At 32.6% G+C, this 20,603-nt stretch overlaps 1 protein-coding gene across 1 annotated transcript in view; it reads right to left on the bottom strand.

Annotated features, from left to right (window-relative positions):
* The window catches only part of LOC111714017 (dorsal-ventral patterning protein Sog), a 27,439-nt gene extending 7,430 nt beyond the window's left edge, over positions 1-20,009 (bottom strand). Inside the window, exons 1-7 of the mRNA XM_023489015.1 lie at positions 19,811-20,009; positions 17,399-17,502; positions 4,940-5,072; positions 3,796-3,855; positions 2,300-2,492; positions 903-1,057; positions 81-283 (exon numbers count right to left, since the gene is read on the bottom strand). Of these exons, the coding sequence (XP_023344783.1) occupies positions 81-283; positions 903-1,057; positions 2,300-2,492; positions 3,796-3,855; positions 4,940-5,072; positions 17,399-17,502; positions 19,811-19,934 (972 nt within the window). The 5' untranslated portion in view covers positions 19,935-20,009. The remainder of the gene's footprint in view (positions 1-80; positions 284-902; positions 1,058-2,299; positions 2,493-3,795; positions 3,856-4,939; positions 5,073-17,398; positions 17,503-19,810) is intronic.
* Positions 20,010-20,603: the final 594 nt, after the last annotated feature.

Below are 20,603 nucleotides of genomic sequence, written 5' to 3'. Positions count from 1 at the left end.
GGGGGGGGGGGGGGGGTAGAAAGAACGAGGACAATCATAAAGAAATTAGTCCTCGGCTCCGGATGCATATTAATCCTCACCTCTCCTGCTGTCTCCAGAATCACGGTTTCATCTAATATCCTGGTTTCTCCGTCCCGTGTAGTTTCAAACCTTACGTGGAATGGAACATTGAGCTCTCCCTCCTTAACAATTCCTTTAAAGAGAATGTTGACATGAATGGATCCAGTTCCAATATCTACACTGAGAACTGCAGTTCCAACTCCGGCTAGTCCTTCAAGGAACCCTGAAATATATTCCTATATAGTACAGAGGGACGCATAAAATTATGGAATACATTTAAGCAACCTTATGTGTAGTTGATTGTAGTTAATGATGTTATAAAGCTTTTTGTATTACAAAGTAACTTGAATATAAACGTATCAAATGAAATGGGGCACACTGCATAATTTCTGTGTTTTATGTTAATTGGACTATTAACTGTAGTTGAAGTTAAAATGCAGTTTAAATCAGAGTTTTAGCTTTCAACCACTTATTTAAAACATTTTTAAAAATTCAAAAATTTTCACAAATTTTAAAAATCATTTAAGACGATTCATGGATAAATGATAAAGGTTTAAAAAAAATAACACTTTAAAAATGAGGTCTACAGAATTTTGGTATTTTAAAGTTTTAGAAACATTTTTTAGATTTCAATCAAATGAAAATGGACAAAATTCTTAATAGCTGAATCAATTTGAAAGGTAGAAAATTTAAGAATTAGGAGATGTATTTATGAGACACCCTGTAGCCAAATATGACCTGAGAAAAGCTTGGAAATGTATTTATGAGACACCCTGTAGCCAAATATTTCCTGAGAAAAGCTCTGAAATGTATTTATGAGACACCCTGTAGCCAAATATTACCTGAGAAAAGCTCTGAAGTGAGACCGTAATATTTCTTCACGGCTCCGACAATTACTCCCTCCGGATAGGTGAGACTAATCCGGAGTTCCTCGGCTCTCAGAATCCGGCGATATTTCCTCGGGAGCCGGGCCCAGGTTCCACACATCTTACCAGTACTTAACAATAGGCAGGATTAGACGGAGTACCTATGTTCTATATATACTATTGTACTATATGTACCCGTGTATCAAATTTACCAGTGTAATATATGTACCATTGGCATATATGTACCAATGTTCTATATGTACCACTGTTTTATATGTACCATTTTTCTATCTGTACCATTGAACTATATGTACCAGTGTATCATATTTACCAGTGTGATATGTGTACCATTGGCATAGATGTACCATTGCTGTACCATTGAAATTTATGTACCAATGTTCTATATGTACCATTTTTATATATGGACCATTGCTCTTTATGTACCGTTGTTCAATATACATCATTGTTCTATACGTACCATTGTAGGATATGTACCAGTGTACTTTATGTACCACTGTACTATATGTACTATTTTACTATATGCTCTATTGTACTATATGCACTATTGTACTATTTGTACTATTGTACTATATGTGCTATTGTACTATAATTACTATTGTACTATTGTACTAAATGTACTACATGTACTATTGTACTATTGTACTATTGTACTATATGTTCTATATGTACTTTTGTACTACTGTATTATATGTATTATTATTCAAATCTATTTATTGATCAAAAAGTACAGGAACAAATAAAAATAAACTTTATATATATATATCAACGATATGTACATTTTGATTTTCTGATTTTAATAAATGTGTAGACGAAAACAAAAATAAACTATATAGGCAAAGATTAATAAAATAAAATACCGGTGCCAAAATAGCAGCAATATAAGAACTGGCAAAATCACACAGGGAGCTTCAGGTAAGCATGGTTTTAAAAGGCAACATTCTTTGAGACGGATAAAGACGATTGCGGAGAGAGTTGTTACTGAAGATCCAACAGCTACTGTATTATATGTACTATTGTACTATTATACTATTGTACTATTGTACTATTGTACTATTGTACTATTGTACTATTGTACTATTGTACTATTGTACTATATGTACTATTTTACTATGGTACTGTATGTTCTATATGTACTTTTGTACTATTGTACTATATGTACTATTGTACTATTGTACTATTGTACTATTGTACTATTGTACTATTGTACTATTGTACTATATGTACTATTGTACTATGGTACTATATGTACTATTGTACTATTGTACTATTGAACTATTGTACTATATGTACTATTGTACTTTTGTACTATTGAACTTACTATTGTACTATATGTACTATTGTACTGTATGTACCTGTTATAAAGATCTGTAATAGGAGTTGGGAATTCATCAAGAATATTATCCTGAGGATCTGTAAAGGTTAACTGTATTGGAGCACTCAACCTCTCACTACTCACTAGACTCCATTGAAGGGTTTTCTTTCTGAAATGAAGACGACCAATTGCTGCTCCAGGTACACCTGGTCCACTTAGAACACTTGCATAATCTAGAAGTAACATTTATCTGTTTCCTGGAATTCTAAAAAAATTGTTACTTTTTATACAAAACTTAAAATATAAATGTTTTGTGTTGATATTGGTCTTTAGAATGTAGAGATATCATAATGTGAATATATTGGCATCTTGGCACTTTGCCCCCTTCTCCACTTCCTCCCCACTTCCTCCCCTCTCAGGTTCCCCAAGTGTGCGAAGCCAAGAAGAAGTAATTAATATTTTCAGGAATCAATAAAAAACATCGTTGTTTACCTTTTCTTTCACGCGTACGGTATGCATTGTATGTACTGTATGTACAAAGAATAAAAGCGGTATTTTTATGGGGGTGGAGGAGTGCAAATGTTCCTGCCTCTCCTTCCCATTTATATAATTTTTAGATTTAAGAGATCACACAGGAAAAAGGAAAAATATTGATTCCAGTTATTTTTGAGAACTTATTAGCAGATTACTTCGTGAACATTGTTTAGATTTTGTCTTGTGAATTTATACTGGAAAGAAAACATAGAAAAATGTCAGATTTCAACACGCTTTGAGATATTAAACGACGATATCTTCCTCATTGTTGCTCAGATATAAGTTAAAATGCATTGTTTTGACTTGGGTTTATCCAACGAGGTTATCACTTTTCAAAGATAGAGTCACTTAACATTGATTGTACAGTCCCTTTAAATAGTATATTTTGCATTGCTGTATTTATGTTCAGAAAATATTATATTTTTTTTAATGATTCAAGTGTACTTTAAAACCAGGTAAGATTACTTTAATTAAACTTTATAGACCGTAATAAAAAAAGGATTAAAAAGTTAAAAGTCCAAAGGCAGAAATAACCTGTTATAGTTGGACAGATTGGTCAGATTGGTCAAGAGTGGTAAGATCGGTCAAGAGGGGTCAGATTGGTCAAGAGTGGTCAGAATGGTCAAGAGTGGTCAAGAATAGCTAATAGTTGTCAAGAGTGTGGCCAAAGTGGTTAATAGTTGTCAAAAGTGGCCAAAGTGGTCAAGGGGGGTCAAGAGTGGTCAAAGTGGTCAAGTGGGGTTAAGAGTGGTCAAAGTGGTCAAATGGGGTCAAGAGTGGTCAAGTGGGGTCAAGAGTGGTCAAAGTGGTCAAAGTGGGATCAAGAGTGGTCAAGTGGGGTCAAGAGTGGTCAAAGTGGTTAAGTGGGTCAAGAGTGATCAAGTGGGGTCAAGAGTGGTCAATAGAGTGGTCAATAGAGCGGTCAAGGGTGTCTCGAGTTGTTTCAGATTGTTTAAAAAAAATATTAAAATTTCTCGGGGTCGTAAATATTTAAAAACTTACGTCTTCCGTTCTTCTCTTGTTCTTCTCTCTCTAGATCAACCTGGATATTGTTGTCAGGATCTAAACATTTAAAGGGATCGTTAACCTGAATATTGTTGTCAGGATCTGAACATTTAAAGGGATTGTTAACGTAGTTAAGAGCGAACCTTTATATAGTAACGATTAAACCCCTTTTAACCCCCTCCACAGCGATCCAAAGGTTCGAGACCTCACGCAAAAAGAAATGAGACTTTTTAAAATAATTTCTTTAAAATTTTTAAGTTAAAACAAGTGCTTTAAAATTCTAAAATCATGTCTAGGTCTACAAGAAAGTAAAAGTGAGTCAGGTCGGGTCGATCTAGAAAATGTACGCAATTTTTTAGGACAACCTTGAGCTATGTGTTTCCTATTTATAATGAAGATATCTTTGATAATTTTCTATTTGAATTGTATTGTCTGTAGTTAACAAATTGCTATAAATTGTCCAATCCCACTGTTCGAAATAAAACCTAAAACTCTGGAAAATCTAAGAAAATCTAGAAAAGTTGAAAAAATGAACATTTGCCCCAGTTTTACCTTATTTCAAATGTTTTTCTTAACGTGAATATATTTTATGATTAAACTTTGTACTTTGGGTTATAAATAATCATGCCATAATTTTACAAGGCAATATACTTTCTAATCACTTGACGGTATAAACATGTCCTTTGCTTGCAAATCAGCTGAATTAAATACTTTGCAAATTGCATGAATGTAGGATTTCTAAATTAATTGAATCGTAAGCAGTAAAGATGTCTAGAGTTGCCTTCCATATAATAATGTTACACACATCAAAATTAAGATATTGCACATAATTTAACAGATACAATTTTTTTAAATTACGGATTCAAACAGAAAAACAGTTATTTCTTTCGGTCATCAACATCGTAATTATCATTTAATATATTTTATCGTATAAAATCTTAAGATCATGAAATTTGAAGAGAGTTAGTTGTTCTCAAATGGATTGATACAATGAGAAACTTTGTCCAAAAGTTTTGTTTTCGTGAAATTTATACAGTTTGAGTCATTTTACAAAAATCGTAGAAGCATAAAATAGGATTCCTTAATTATTCTAAACTATTTTTAATGCGTACGTTTTAGAGTTTATAAGATTTCTGCTTACTGTTATCTTGTCCCGGGCACACTTTACAGCATCTTCCTGGGAGCAGGATAGGTTCAGGACAACTAGGCTTAGGACATTCAGACTTTATATTCTTGCACCGAACCCGTCCTACTATCCGCCGCTTCTTGTGAATCTAAACATTTAAAAATAAATTATTTACTAATCATTTTTTCTTTTTTTCTTTCATCCAACATTTTCAAAAAAAAAGTATTTTTTCTCACTCTTGGTTGTAAGAGGTCGCAAAGTCGTATCGATATTCTGCAAAATTAGAGATTGTGTCCCGTGTTAGACAGTAGATTGGGTGACTTATCATTACACATTTCATTTCCCATTTTTATTTACTTTCACATGAAGATTAATTAGAATTTAGCAATTAGGTTGGATTATTCTTATTTTCAATTATCTACTCGTGAAAACCGGGTTTTCCAGAATGTATATATTTTTTTTAATTGAAAAGTGCAACGTAAACTGGAATTAGGTTTTTTTTAACTCAAAAGATTAAATACACCCCTTGATGTAAAAATACCCCCTAACAGGGAGCATATAATCCTGTATGAGATACACCCCCTTGATGTAAAATACCCCCTCAAAGAGAGCATATACTCCTGTATGAGATACACCCCTTGATGTAAAATACCCCCTCAAAGAGAGCATATACTCCTGTATGAGATACACACCCTTGATGTAAAAACACCCCCTCAAAGGGAGCACATACTCCTGTATGAGATACACCCCCTTGATGTAAAAACACCCCCTCAAAGGGAGCATATATACTCCTGTATGAGATACACCCCCTTGATGTAAAAACACCCCTTCAAAGGGAGCATATACTCCTGTATGAGATACACCCCCTTGATGTAAAAACACTCCCTCAAAGGGAGCATATACTCCTGTATGAGATACACTCCCTTGATGTAAAAACACTCCCTCAAAGGGAGAATATACTCCTGTATGAGATACTGATGTAAAAATTACCTATATACTCCTTAAATATATATATGTAGAGAATAAAATAAGCGCCTGTACAGCAATATATTACCTAAAATACAATAAACACCCCTGAAAATAAATTTAAAAAACCTAATAATTGAAAACCTTATTTATCCCTGAATTGCAGTAACTTTATGCGAATTGGACTCTGCATGATTTCACTTGAAATTCATAGAATACATATCTGAGAAAGCTACTGACGACCGACTATACCGAATACTGAATACAATACTAAAAGAAACCTAAGATCAACACAGTCTAAGGATGAACGCATGTTCACTACATTGTATTTGAGGGGGAAACAAGGGGAAAGAATTCCGACTGCATTTATTGTAATTTCAAAAATGTGAATACCGATAACTTTAGAACTTTATCTCTAGTTTTAGAAGATGTCAACCTTCATGCAATGTAGTCCGTTAGTCCCCCCCCCCTTCGGAAAAAGAAAATTCATGATTAGATTTTATAAGATGCTCTTTTAAGTTAGAACTAAATCTCAATAAATGCAAAATTTGTGGATTTTGTCTAGTTTATATGTAATATTAATATCTAAGAATGCAAAATGAAAAATTGTTTTTATAAACTTTAAAAGGTTTAAACAGCTGTGGAGGACGAGAGAAACTGGTCATTTTAAATTTACAACATTAGTAGATATCTGGGATAATCTGCAGAAATGCAAATAATCATAGGAGCTGGAAAAATGTGTGATTTACAAATGTAAAAGTGCAACTTATTTATAGTTAGGATCACAGGATAAACCCTAATCCCGCAAGTTTAAGAATGCGCACATAAAGGGATTAACTACAACCCAATCAACACCTGTTACATCCACAAAACCTGAAGTACATGAGTGGAAAGGATGTACAGCAGAGGATGTTGTACAGGTAAAGGAGATAGCTGTACAACAGAGGCTTTGGTACAAGTGAAGGAGGACATCACTGTACTGTTCTGCTAGAAAGTACAGAATTACAGAATTAAGGACTAAGTAGAGGAGAAGAAAAATTATGTACACAAACACAGAAGCAAGAAATTTCTGAAAAAATAAGAACAAAAGAAAGTTAGGGGATAAGAAGGATAAGTAGAAAAGAAAGGTAGAGGATAAGAAGAAGGATAAGTAGAAAAGAAAGGTAGAGGATAAGAAGAAGGATAAGTAGAAACGAAAGTTAGGGGATAAGAAGAAGGATAAGTAGAAAAGAAAGGTAAAGGATAAGAAGAAGGATAAGAAGAAAAGAAAGGTAGAGGATAAGAAGAAGGATAAGTAGAAAAGAAAGGTAGAGGATAAGAAGAAGGATAAGGAGAAAAGAAAGGTAAAGGATAAGAAGAAGGATAAGTAGAAAAGAAAGGTATAGGATAAGAAGAAGGATAAGTAGAAAAGAAAGGTATAGGATAAGAAGAAGGATAAGTAAAGAAAGGTATAGGATAAGAAGAAGGATATGTAAAGAAAGGTATAGGATAAGAAGAAGGATAAGTAAAGAAAGGTATAGGATAAGAAGAAGGATAAGGTACAGACGGAAGAAATGAAAAGAATTCGGACCTCCACCGAGAATAAACATTTCAGGAATATTTATCTCATATTTTCTTGAATCTGATGGAAAAACATGCTTTTACATGTTCTCAACAGTTGAATAAACAAGAGTACAGATTCTAACATATCTAAATAATATAGAGATTAATGTTTTTAGGCTACTTCGCGTCTCTTTATATTCTTTTTTTTTATTTTACCTGATTTACCCTTAGTACATTATTAAACAATGACAATTTAAAATTTCGCAGACTTATCTCTATTTCCATGAAAGGTTTAAAAAAATTTATAGTTTTATTTTATTTATTTCAGAAGTGCACAAAAACTGGGATCTTGTGAAGTCCCACAAAAAGTTTGGCCGGATTGGTTCTGCCTTAAACATGTATTTAATACAATCAAACAGACAACTTTATGTGTAGAAATTAATGTTTGTAAAATGGAGTGAAAACATGAATCTTGATGAAATCCAGAATATTTTGTTTAGAAACAAACTGATTTCGAATAGTTTTCCTCGATCTAACGTAAATTTTCCCCCAAAAAAAGGTTTCCTCGTGAAAGATTTAGATTGCCCCGTCATATTAAGAAATTCAGATAGATTTTCCCCGTAGGAGTTTATACTCTACATAAACATAACAGATTTAAATACCACCACTAGTATAAAATACTGACATCTTTGTATGCATGCAACATTAAAATTTTAAAATGAACAACTAATAATATATTTTATATTTGGAATCACAATTTGATAAAATCAGAGGATATTCTCCTTTATTCCTTTACAAAACATTAATCTCAACCTAGCTACCTAGAATTAGCTACCTCAGTAGGGGAAGGATAGAAGGAGAGGAATATATATATATGGAGAAGAATACTAGGTTCCCTGTATAGTGGAAGGATAGAAGGTAGGAGAGGAATATATATACATATATGGAGAAGAATAGTAGGTTCCCTGTATAGCAGAAGGGTGTAGGATGAAGACGGGTTGGTAAAGTCTGGTATTTTATATTTCTTGTCTGTGCTCCTTGTCACTTTTTCCCACAAAATTACACTAATATATTTTAAATATGAGAAGAGAAGAGTAGGACGTGAGTGTTGAGACGGGATGAAACTCATCACCTCGGTTCTCAGGGATAACATGAGATCTACGTAGAGGGGAGGGGGAAGGGGGAGAAGGCACTTTTATAATCAGGACAAGAACAATCATCAAGATAAGAGAACAAAGAATAACCTGCAGAGAGTCGGCAGATGACTGAGAGCTAAAGGAGAACTAGAGGAGAACAAGAGGAGAACTAGAGGAGAACTAGAGGAGAACTAGAGGAGAACTAGAGGAGAACTAGAGGAGAACTAGAGGAGAACAAGAGGAGAACTACAGGAGAACTAAAGGAGAACTAGAGGAGAACAAGAGGAGAACTACAGGAGAACTAAAGGAGAACTAAAGGAGAACTAAAGGAGAAATAGAGGAGAACTAGAGGAGAACTAAAGGAGAAATAGAGGAGAACTAGAGGAGAGCTAAACGAGAACTAGAGGAGATCTAGAGGAAAACTGAACGAGAACAAGAAGAGAACTAGAGAAGAACTAAAGGAGAACTAGAAGAGAACTAGAGGAGAACTAGAGGAGAACTAGAGGAGAACTAGAAGAGAACTAGAGAAGAACTAGAGAAGAACTAGAGAAGAACTAAGAACTGAAGGAGAACTAGAGGAGAACTAAACGAGAACTAGAGGAGAACTAGAGGAGAACTAAACGAGAACTAGAGGAAAACTAGCGGAAAACTAGAGACGAACTAGAGGAGAACTAAAGGAGAACTAGAAGAGAACTAAAGGAGAACTAGAGGAGAACTAGAGAAGAACTAGAGAAGAACTAAAGGAGAACTAGTCTAGAGGAGAACTAGAGAAGAACTAAAGGATAACTAGAGGAGAACTAGAGGAGAACTAGAGAAGAACTAGAGAAGAACTAGAGGAGAACTAGAGGAGAACTAGAGAAGAACTAGAGGAGAACTAGGGAAGAATTAGAGGAGAACTAAAGGAGAACTAGTCTAGAGGAGAACTAGAGAAGAACTAAAGGATAACTAGAGAAGAACTAGAGGAGAACTAGGGAAGAACTAGAGGAGAACTAGAGGAGAACTAGAGGAGAACTAGAGTAGAACTAGAGTGTTGAGTTGAGAACTCACTTTAAACCTATCTGACAGCTAAATTGACCCTATCTCCAGTAGGATAGGATGATTAGAGTATAAACTATATATATCGTCCCTCTCTAACCAACGCCTGGCGCCGCTGTGGCGCCTAGATGAAGTTTTCTGAAAGATAACTAGGAGTATAATCAAAACATTAATGAACCTTATCTATAAAGGTTCATTAATGTTTTATATTTAAGTGAAGAAATTTCCCTGATGAACAAATATTTATTTTGTAACGAACAGTGAGTAAATATAACAAGAGAAAATGCGGGAACTGAATTGTTATGCAATTAAATGCGTATATTGAAAGTATGGAGGACGATTTAAAGATCGATTCATGAAAAATGAAAGAGGATCTCGGAAACAATAATTAGCTTATAAATATATAAAGTTGAGGACCCCTAAATCGTAAAAAAACCATCAGATCTCAAGGAGAATAGTTCTGATTACATATTCCTTTAACTAAAGTACATATCTTTACTTGTCATAGTTCTGTATCCGTCCTGGAACCCTCTCCGCTCCAGACATAAAGAGGACACGGAGTACTGTTCTTTTGTTAGGAAAACAAAACATCTGAGCCTCAACTTCTTTAGAGACTATTTTTAGACTAAAGAAAAAATATATCGACCATAATGGTATCAAATATAGATATGTATAATGGTATCAAATATAGATATGTATAATGGTATCAAATATAGATATGTATAAAATATATCAAATATAGATATGTATAATGGTATCAAATATAGATATGTATAAAATATATCAAATATAGATATGTATAATGGTATCAAATATAGATATGTATAAAATATATCAAATATAGATATGTATAATGGTATCAAATATAGATATGTATAAAATATATCAAATATAGATATGTATAATGGTATCAAATATAGATATGTATAAAATATATCAAATATAGATATGTATAATGGTATCAAATATAGATATGTATAAAATATATCAAATATAGATATGTATAATGGTATCAAATATAGATATGTATAAAATATATCAAATATAGATATGTATAATGGTATCAAATATAGATATGTATAAAATATATCAAATATAGATATGTATAATGGTATCAAATATAGATATGTATAAAATATATCAAATATAGATATGTATAATGGTATCAAATATAGATATGTATAAAATATATCAAATATAGATATGTATAATGGTATCAAATATAGATATGTATAAAATATATCAAATATAGATATGTATAATGGTATCAAATATAGATATGTATAAAATATATCAAATATAGATATGTATAATGGTATCAAATATAGATATGTATAAAATATATCAAATATAGATATGTATAATGGTATCAAATATAGATATGTATAAAATATATCAAATATAGATATGTATAATGGTATCAAATATAGATATGTATAAAATATATCAAATATAGATATGTATAATGGTATCAAATATAGATATGTATAAAATATATCAAATATAGATATGTATAATGGTATCAAATATAGATATGTATAAAATATATCAAANTCCCTTTTTTTAAATCATCCCCCTCCCAATATTCTATACAAAACGGATTTCAACTAATGATTTTAGAAAGAATGAATTTTCATTCCGATTTTGATCTAAATGTCCAATATTTTCAGGGTCGTAAACAGCAGTTTATCCAGAGCAGGCTTAAAGGAACTGAGTTTTTGTCACAAACTCTACTTTTCTAATATCTTTGCTACCCAATGTCGTGGACCTTTGAATCTAAGTTTGAAATATCAAAGGTTTACATCATCAGATTGTAAAGATATAGGGATTAGACAATTAGAGTTTGTGAAAAAAAAAATTCAGGGGGGCCTCAGCACCAATCCGCCCCCCACCCCCCGAGTCTCTAATTATATTTAGAATACAGAGACAAAATAATAAAATTTTTATTAATACAGAAACAAAATGATAAAATTTTTATTTAATAATGTTTTGTAATATAACTTCCTAACCTGCAGAAAATCGTTATTGGGGCAATACTGCCCTAAATTTTAAGAATTTTATTTCGGAAATTCCTAATAAACAAATTAAACATTTACTAGTTTAATTGTCTAAAATAGATACATCAACAGTTTCAACACAAAAATTGGGCCCTATCGGTTCAGCCGTGTTAACATTTATTGTTTATATACAGCTGAACAAATAGATAGACAAGCAATATATTTAAAAACTTATCAAAAATAGGTGCACAGAGTTTCCCAAAAAATTTAAAAACCTCAAAAATCTAGTTTTTTTTTAAATATATACTGTATCATGATTTCTGCATGAAATTAATAGAAAAAAAATATTTCGAAGGTCTAGCTATGGGTAAAGTTCCTCTAAAGTGTGTTTAGTATTGTTCAATGTTCAACGATGCAACTATGCAAGGCCATCTCACGCTTTCACACTGCTCCGTCATTGTCCAGTTTATATAGTTCACTTTATCAATATTAACTAACAGACAATGTTCAGTATAAATATTAACTAACAGACAATGTCCGGTGTAAATATTAACTAACAGACAATGTCCAGTGTAAATATTAACTAACAGACAATGTCCAGTGTAAATATTAACTTACAGACAATGTCCAGTGTAAATGTTAACTAACTGACAATGTCCAGTGTAAATATTAACTAACAGACAATGTCCAGTGTAAATATTAACTTACAGAAAATGTCCAGTGTAAATATTGACTAACAGACAATGTCCGATGTAAATATTAACTAACAGACAATGTCCAGTGTAAATATTGACTAACAGACAATGTCCGATGTAAATATTAACTAACAGACAATGTCCAGTGTAAATATTAACTAACAGACAATGTCCGATGTAAATATTAACTTGCAGACAATGTCCAGTATAAATATTAACTAACATACAAAGTCCAGTGTAAATATTAACAGACATTACTTACAGTCAATATCAAGTATCCAGTATCTAGTATCAAACTCCATGGTATAGCTGCATCCAGTATCCAGTTTTATGGTATCAGCTGTATATCCAGTATCCAGTATTCTGTGTGCAGGTATTATGGCGCCCCCAATCTAAGCCGAATTGTGGCCTTTTAGTGTTTTTGTAAGGAAAGATGCAAGATTATTTGGTATAATTACTGGTTATAAGATAATTATCCCTTACTACCTTTCACAAGGTTTAGATACAGAACCTTTAGCTTCGTTCAAAATATGTAGAAAGCTTGGACCCTCATCCATTCTTTAATATTAGCAGACATTTGGTAACTAACATTTTGGTAACTAACAATTTGGTAACTAATAATTTGGTAACCTCACAATTTGCAATTTGGTAACAAACAATTTTTGCGGATTTTTCATGCTAAACATTTAAGAAATCCTGTATATTGTTTTTTTCTCTCTATGTATTCAACAAATAAATATATAAACAATGATTGTGAAGCATAAGTTTCAATAATAAAATCGTTAGTTACCAAATTGTCGGTAACCAAATTTTAGGTTACCAAAATGTCAAGTTACCGAATTGTTGGTTACCAAATTGTTGGTTACCAAATTGTTGGTTACCAAATTGTCAGTTACAAATTGTCGGGTTACCAAATTTCAGGTTACCAAATTGTTAGTTACCAACTTATTAGTTACCAAATTGCTAGTTACCAAATTGCTAGTTACCAAAATGTTTGTTACCAAAATGTTAGTTACCAAATTATTAGTTATCAAAAATAATCAAGGGAGCAGGGGGGAGTGGGAGGGATGATGGGAGATTGAGGGGTTCTTTCACGCCCCATATCTCAATATTTCAATAAACAAATCCTTCACACTTCTCTTTCTTCTTCTTATGCCTCAACTCCCCTTGTTGTTCTCCCAATGCCCTTATCCTCAGTCTGTTTTTATATATTTACAATTCTACTTCTCTTGATATATCTAATTATATATAAACCTCTATGCATATAAATGCAAGCAAGCTAAATCTAGTTTTCGTCCACGTTTTTAGTAAAGTAAAATTGTAAACGTAGTTTAAATGTGTCTTTCCTTGAAAATTATCATGTTATATAAGAAAGGTAGCAATATTGGACTTTTATTGGACTTATTTAACATGTTCTTTGCCAATCATTTTTACATTATTCGGATTTTTAAATATAGAAGAACATTTTTTTTAAAATATTTAAAAAATCAAATTCCATGAAGAAAATGAAAAAAATATAAAAATGTTCGGAAATCGATGAATACTTCTATTCCGGATCAAATGAGCCAGAAGATTGGGATTTAGTAGATTTGCTTCTGGGTAAATTTTACCTACAGTCCCTTTATTCACAGTCTCTCCGGTGGTTGCAGTGCAGTATTTGCAGGTTGGATTGATAAATATCCATGTATACTTGTATGCTGGGACAGATTGGGATCAACCGCTCCATAGTAGAGTTAGAGTACGGGAGAGGAGATATACAGCTCCCTATCCTTTCTTATACCCGTAGTCTAGTTATTTGGTTTAGAGACTTCCTTGTGTTTTGCTCAACTTTTTTCTTCTTGGTTTGTTATAAATACATTGGTATTCTATTATTTATCTATTTAAATATATGTTATATAATATATATATGCCCTTCAAGGTACTGTAGGCACGGTACTCTTTGAAGGATATATAGTTGAACTATATTCTTTTTTTTCTATCTAAAAATTGATCGTTGAACTATATTCTTTTTTTTCTATCTAAAAATTGATATTCCTCAATTGTGGTTTCTCAGTCAAAGCTACTACTTGAATTATGCAGCAGAGACAAAGAATGATAATGAGAGCATATAATTTTGACATCAAATATTATAATATCTTCAATCTTAATACAAGATACCCGGCTTCAGGGACTTCAGGTACGACTGTACATATTTATTTAGTCTTCTAGTTAACTTACAGCTGTACACATATTATTTTTGTCAAAATCTATCATCCATATTGGTAAGAGTACTAATGCGGAAGATATTTTTTAAAGGGAGTGTTCGCGAAAAATGAAAGGGGGTATAGGCTTAATGCGATAAAAAAGCGCTTTTGATCGCTAATAATCTTACTTCTATCTGTTGCGTCTTAAAGGAGAAAATTGTTAAAGACCGCTCATACCGAATAACTTAGCGCCCATACAAATTCAGAAAATTGCCCCCCGGCTTTCAATTAGTTTTGACCGAACTAATTATAAATAAATTTGCTTTAAACCTTTCTACAAGAACCTGTATGGGTTTATCTGAAAATTAGACAAGTTGATAGAATAAACATTTTCGTAATTTTGCACAGACCGTCAGGTGTAAACAGTTGGAATTTTTCTACATTTAATTCTCTTGTTCTCGACTAAAAGAGACTGTAAGCTTAATTTCAAGTAAACCTTCATGCAAAGATGGCAATGCCTGATTCAAAACGGTTTAGTTGTTGTGACTCACATACATAATCTTATAATCAATTATAATTTCTATCCCATAAGTTGACCCCGCCCCTTCCCCTATGACCCATCCTACACGATGAACCTGAAATGAATTCTCTGGTGAGGGAACGTAACCACGTCTCAGATATAATCTGATCTAACCTCTCCCTGAGAATTGTCATGTTTCTAATCCCGGAAGATGAAAACACTCCTCTGTGCAATATTCAGTCCTCCGTTCTATTTAAATACACCAAACTATGTACTGTTCATCGAACTTTGCACACTGTACAGGTAAATCAGCTGTACATGTAGAGTCTGAGTACATAGTTAGGGAACTGCATTCAGTTAGTCGTTTTTTTCCTTTATCGTCTTTGGCATAACATTCGCAGCAAAAAACGATGCAAAAACGACCCAAAAACGATGCAAAAACGATGCAAAAACGAACGTGTGGAAATGGAAACGATCGTTTTCAGATCGTTTTCAGATAGTTTTCAGATCGTTTCTCAAAATTTTTGTTTAGGATAAATTTATTTTAAAGTTTAATAAAAGAAAACTTTAACATAATACAGTTTTTAAATCTTGAAAGTAATATTAAATTTTTTCTTAAAACAATCCCAAACTATAAATTCAACACAATACACAGTACTACATCTAGTACACCGTACTACATCTAGTACACAGTACTATATTCAGTGCAATCTACTATATTCAGTACACCGTACTATATTCAATACACCGTACTATATTCAGTGAACTGTACTATATTTCTTGCAATGTACTATATTCAGCACACCGTACTATATTCAGTACACTGTACTATATTCAGTACACCGAACTATATTCAGTACACCGTACTATATTCAGTACATCGCACTATATTCAGTACACCGTATTATATTCAGTACATCGTACTATATTTCTTGCACTGTACTTTATTCAGAACACCGTGCTATATCCAGTACATCGTACTATATTCAGTGCGCTGTACTATATGTCTTGCACTGTACTATATTTCTTGCAATATACTATATTCAGTACACTGTACTATATTCAGTACACCGTAATATATTCAGTACACCGTACTATATTCAGTACAATGTACTATATTTCTTGCAATGTACTATATTCAGTGCACTGTTCAATATTTCTTGCAATGTACTAATTTCAGTGCACTGTACTAAATATCTTGCAATGTACTATATTCAGTACACTTACTATATTTCTTGCAATGTACTATATTCAGTGTACTGTACTAAATTTCTTGCAATGTACTTTATTCAGTGCACTGTACTATATTTCTTGCAATGTACTATATGCAGCGACTGTACCATATTTCTTGCAATGTACTATATTCAGTGCACTGTACTATATTTCTTGCAATGTACTATATTCAGTGGACTGTACTATATTTCTTGCAATGTACTATACTCAGTACACCGTACAATATTCAGTACACCGCACTATATTCAGTACACTGTACTATATTCAGCACACCTTACTACATTCAGTACCGTACCGTACCGTACTATGTGCACTGTACTATGTTTCTTGCAATGTACTATATTCAGTACACCATAGTATATTAAATACACCGTACTTTATTCAGTACACTGTACTATATTCAGTTCACCGTACTATATTCAGTACACCGTACTATATTCAGTGCACCGTACTATATTCAGTACAACTTACTATATTCAGTACACCATACTATATTCAGTACACCGTATTATATTCAGTACACCGTACTTTATTCAGTATACCGTACTATATTCAATACATCGTACTATATTCAGTACGCCGAACTATATTCAATACACCGTAACTACATTTTCTTCCATTGGTATGTGGTATAAGGGACTTCTTCATTCTTTTCAACAGAGTAATTCACAAAAATGTATATTAGGACGTGTTGGATGACAAAAGTAAAGGCTAGAGCTAGGTTTAAACAGAACAAGGAACGAGCGCTGAGACGAGAACACGAGAACACGAGAATGGTAAGAGCAAGGGTAAGAGAGTGGTAGCGGATACTAAGAGAGTAATTCCCAATAATATATCAATCTAAAGCGTAGTATCTCCAGGATAAGTTTGATGTGAACAAGGAGAGCGCGCTACAGTGAAAAAAAAACTAGATTGGCGGGAAAGAAGGAGAAGGGAAAGAGGGAGGATGGAAAGAGAGAAAGAGGGGAAAATGAAGAAAAGAGAGGAAGGGTTATGGTAACGAGAGGAAGGGTTATGGTAAAGAGAGGAAGGGTTATGGTAAAGAGAGGAAGGGTTATGGTAAAGAGAGGAAGGGTTATGGTAAAGAGAGGAAGGATTATGGTAAAGAGAGGAAGGGTTATGGTAAAGAGAGGAAGGGTTATGGTAAAGTTTACAAGGTTGACTCACCGGTACGCACTCACAGTGTACGCAAAACATGATTCCGAAGGGAGGTCCGAGGTCAGGATGCCAGGTGTCCTCAAGTTCATGAGATTGACCTCCAAACCTACACTCTGAAATAAAGGCTATGGAAGAGATGATAAAGAAAAATAGGTTTTAATTTATCTATATACAGAAGGTTTCATGTAGGTATCTATATAGAAAGTAATAATACAAGGTGTCTGTATAGAAAGTAATAATACAAGGTGTCTGTATAGAAAGTAATAATACAAGGTATCTACATAGAAAGGAAGGTTACAACTACAAGAAAACATAAAATTTTAATCCACATTTAATTTACATAATATAGTTTTGTATTTGGAGACGCGTTCTCTTTAAGTATCTTTTTAGTATAGATTATTGAAATTACACATTTAATAAAATATAATTTTTTCAGCAACATGATCCTTACAGCTGCATAAAGATAACGTTTAAGAAAATTGAATGGTAGCATTTTCGCTTTGTAATGAAACTGTGGAGTGTAATTTACCGAGAAGCTAAACCTAAAATGTATTTTGCATAATGAATTTACAAAACTTGGCCAATTTAATTTTGTAGAAATAAAAATAATTTTTAATGTTGAGTAAAGGAAAAAAATTAAAAAGTATTCCTGCTTTATAGTTTAAAGGGACTGAAAGGGAACCCTATTTACAAAGTGGTATGTACGATTCAAGGGAACCCTATTTACAAAGTGGCATGTACGATTCAAGGGTACCCTATTTACAAAGTGGCATGTACTATTCAAGGGAACTTTATTTACAAAGTGGTATGTACGATTCAAGGGTTCCCTATTTACAAAGTGGCATGTACGATTCAAGGGTACCCTATTTACAAAGTGGCATGTACTATTCAAGGGAACCGTATTTACAAAGTGGTATGTACTATTCAATGGTACCCTATTTACAAAGTGGTATGTACGATTCAAGGATACCCTATTTACAAAGTGGTATGTACGATTCAATGGTACCCTATTTACAAAGTGGTATGTACGATTCAATGGTACCCTATTTACAAAGTAAAGTTTCAAAATAAAATGATAAACTACTCCCAAATATACCTAGTTAAGATGAAAATGTTAAACTACTCCCTTATTCCTACTTTTGAAATGATAAACTGCTTCCTGCTAGAAGAAGAAAATGATAAACTTCTCCCTACTATTCCTTGTTTAAAGATGAAAATGCTAAACTACTCCAAACTACTCTTAGTTTAAAGTTGAAAATGAAAAACTACTCCAAAATATTCCTAATTTAAAGATGAAAATGATAAACTACTTCCTACTATTCCTAGTTAAGGATGAAAATGATAAACTCCTTCTACTATTCCTAGTTAAAGATATAAATAATAAACAACGTCCAAATATTCCTAGTTAAAGATGAAAATGATAAACTACTTCTTACTATTCCTAATTTAAAGATGAAAATGCTTAACGATACCCTGCTATTCCTATTTTAAAGATGAAAATGATAAACTACTTCCTACTATTCCTAGTTTAAAAATAAAATGATAAACCACTTCCTACTATTCCTAGTTAAAGATGAAACTAATAAACTACTCCCAACTACTCCTAGTTTAACGATGAAAATGATAAACTACTCCCTTCTATTCTTAGTTAAAGATGAAAATGATAAACTACTTCCTACTATTCCTAGTTTAAAAATAAAATCATAAATTACTCCCTACTATTCCTAGTTACAAAATAAAATAATAAACCACTTCCTACTATTCCTAGTTTCTAAATAAAATAATAAACTACTTCCTACTATTCCCAGTTTCTAAATAAAATGATAAACCACTTCCTACTTTTCTTAGTTTAAAAATAAAATTATAAACTACTTCCTACAATTCCTAGTTAAAGATAAGAATGATAAACTACTCCAAACTACTCCTAGTTTAACGATGAAAATGATAAACTACTCCCTTCTATTCCTAGTTATAGATTAAAATGATAAACCATAACATAATATTCCTAGTTTGAGATAAACAATGAACATAATAAGCTACTCACTACTATTCCTAGTTTAAAGATAAAATGGTAAAGTACTCCCTACTCCCTACTATTCCTAGTTTAAAGATAAAATGGTAAAGTACTCCCTACTCCCTTCTAAAAGTTGAAAATGAGAAAGAACTCCGTTGTCTATAGTTTAAAAAATGTGTGAAAATGATTCAACTAATCTAAATTTTTCCAAGTTTTCGGAGTATGTTATTTGGGAGTATCCGTCCTCTAGCTTGTAAAACAGATTATTGCAGGGTTCAAACATTCAAGCTTCAATAGTCTAATTCTCTTTACAGTGCAATATATCGTGCATGGAGAAACTATAACGTTACGAAAACTGAAATTTTATCCTGATCATGATAATCTATGCACCGTCTACTAATCTATACCTGATGAACTATATTTCTGGGTGTCATCTATGCTCCCGGAGATTGAGTTTATTGAGGGTTTTTGTTTCTTCCGACTGAGGGCGGATTGAGAGAGGAGAAGTATAACTAGGAAACACGGCCACATATCCTATATACACTTTAATCCAATATTCACATCACTCCGCTCTATACTGCTGTCTACTTGTTACTGTGAGAGAACTACTAGATATTGGGCACTCAAGCCGAGTTGGGCGGTGAGGGACACGTGCCACTAGGCCCAGGCAGGCCTAGTCTGAAACCGGGGGCCTAGTAGGCCTTGCTCGTACCGGCAAGGGGGGTGGGGGGGACGAGTTACAGGGTGGTAGATTTTATTTTACACTTAGTTTATGTTTTATCTCGTAATCTAAATATTTTTATTTGTCATATCTATATCTATTTTTTATTCTTTAAACTATGTCTGAATGTGAATCGGAACTCTAAAACTGTAAAACATTTTTTATCTTTCATGATGTTTCAAGTATTTGATTAGTATAATAATTAAAATTTAGTCAAAATTAATGATTTGTTTAAAACGTTTGCAAAAACAGGAAATTTGAAGAAGAAAAAAACAAGAAAAAAACCCATCGATGTTCAGATTTCAAAACCGGGTCTACTTTTAAGTGTCACAACACCTTCGCTTTTGGTGGGTCGTTTTTTTCTGGATTTTATTTTTAAAGATTATTTAAAAAAAAAAAATTTATTTAAGATGGAAATGAGGTACTACCTAATATACTTAGTTAACGAGCTTAATTGTAAGAAAGTGAAATAAGCATAA

This window comes from Eurytemora carolleeae, unplaced genomic scaffold (assembly GCF_000591075.1).
Source record: "Eurytemora carolleeae unplaced genomic scaffold, Eaff_2.0 scaffold1047, whole genome shotgun sequence".
Lineage (NCBI taxonomy): Eukaryota > Metazoa > Arthropoda > Copepoda > Calanoida > Temoridae > Eurytemora > Eurytemora carolleeae.
This window is presented reverse-complemented; position numbering and strand designations above follow the sequence as displayed.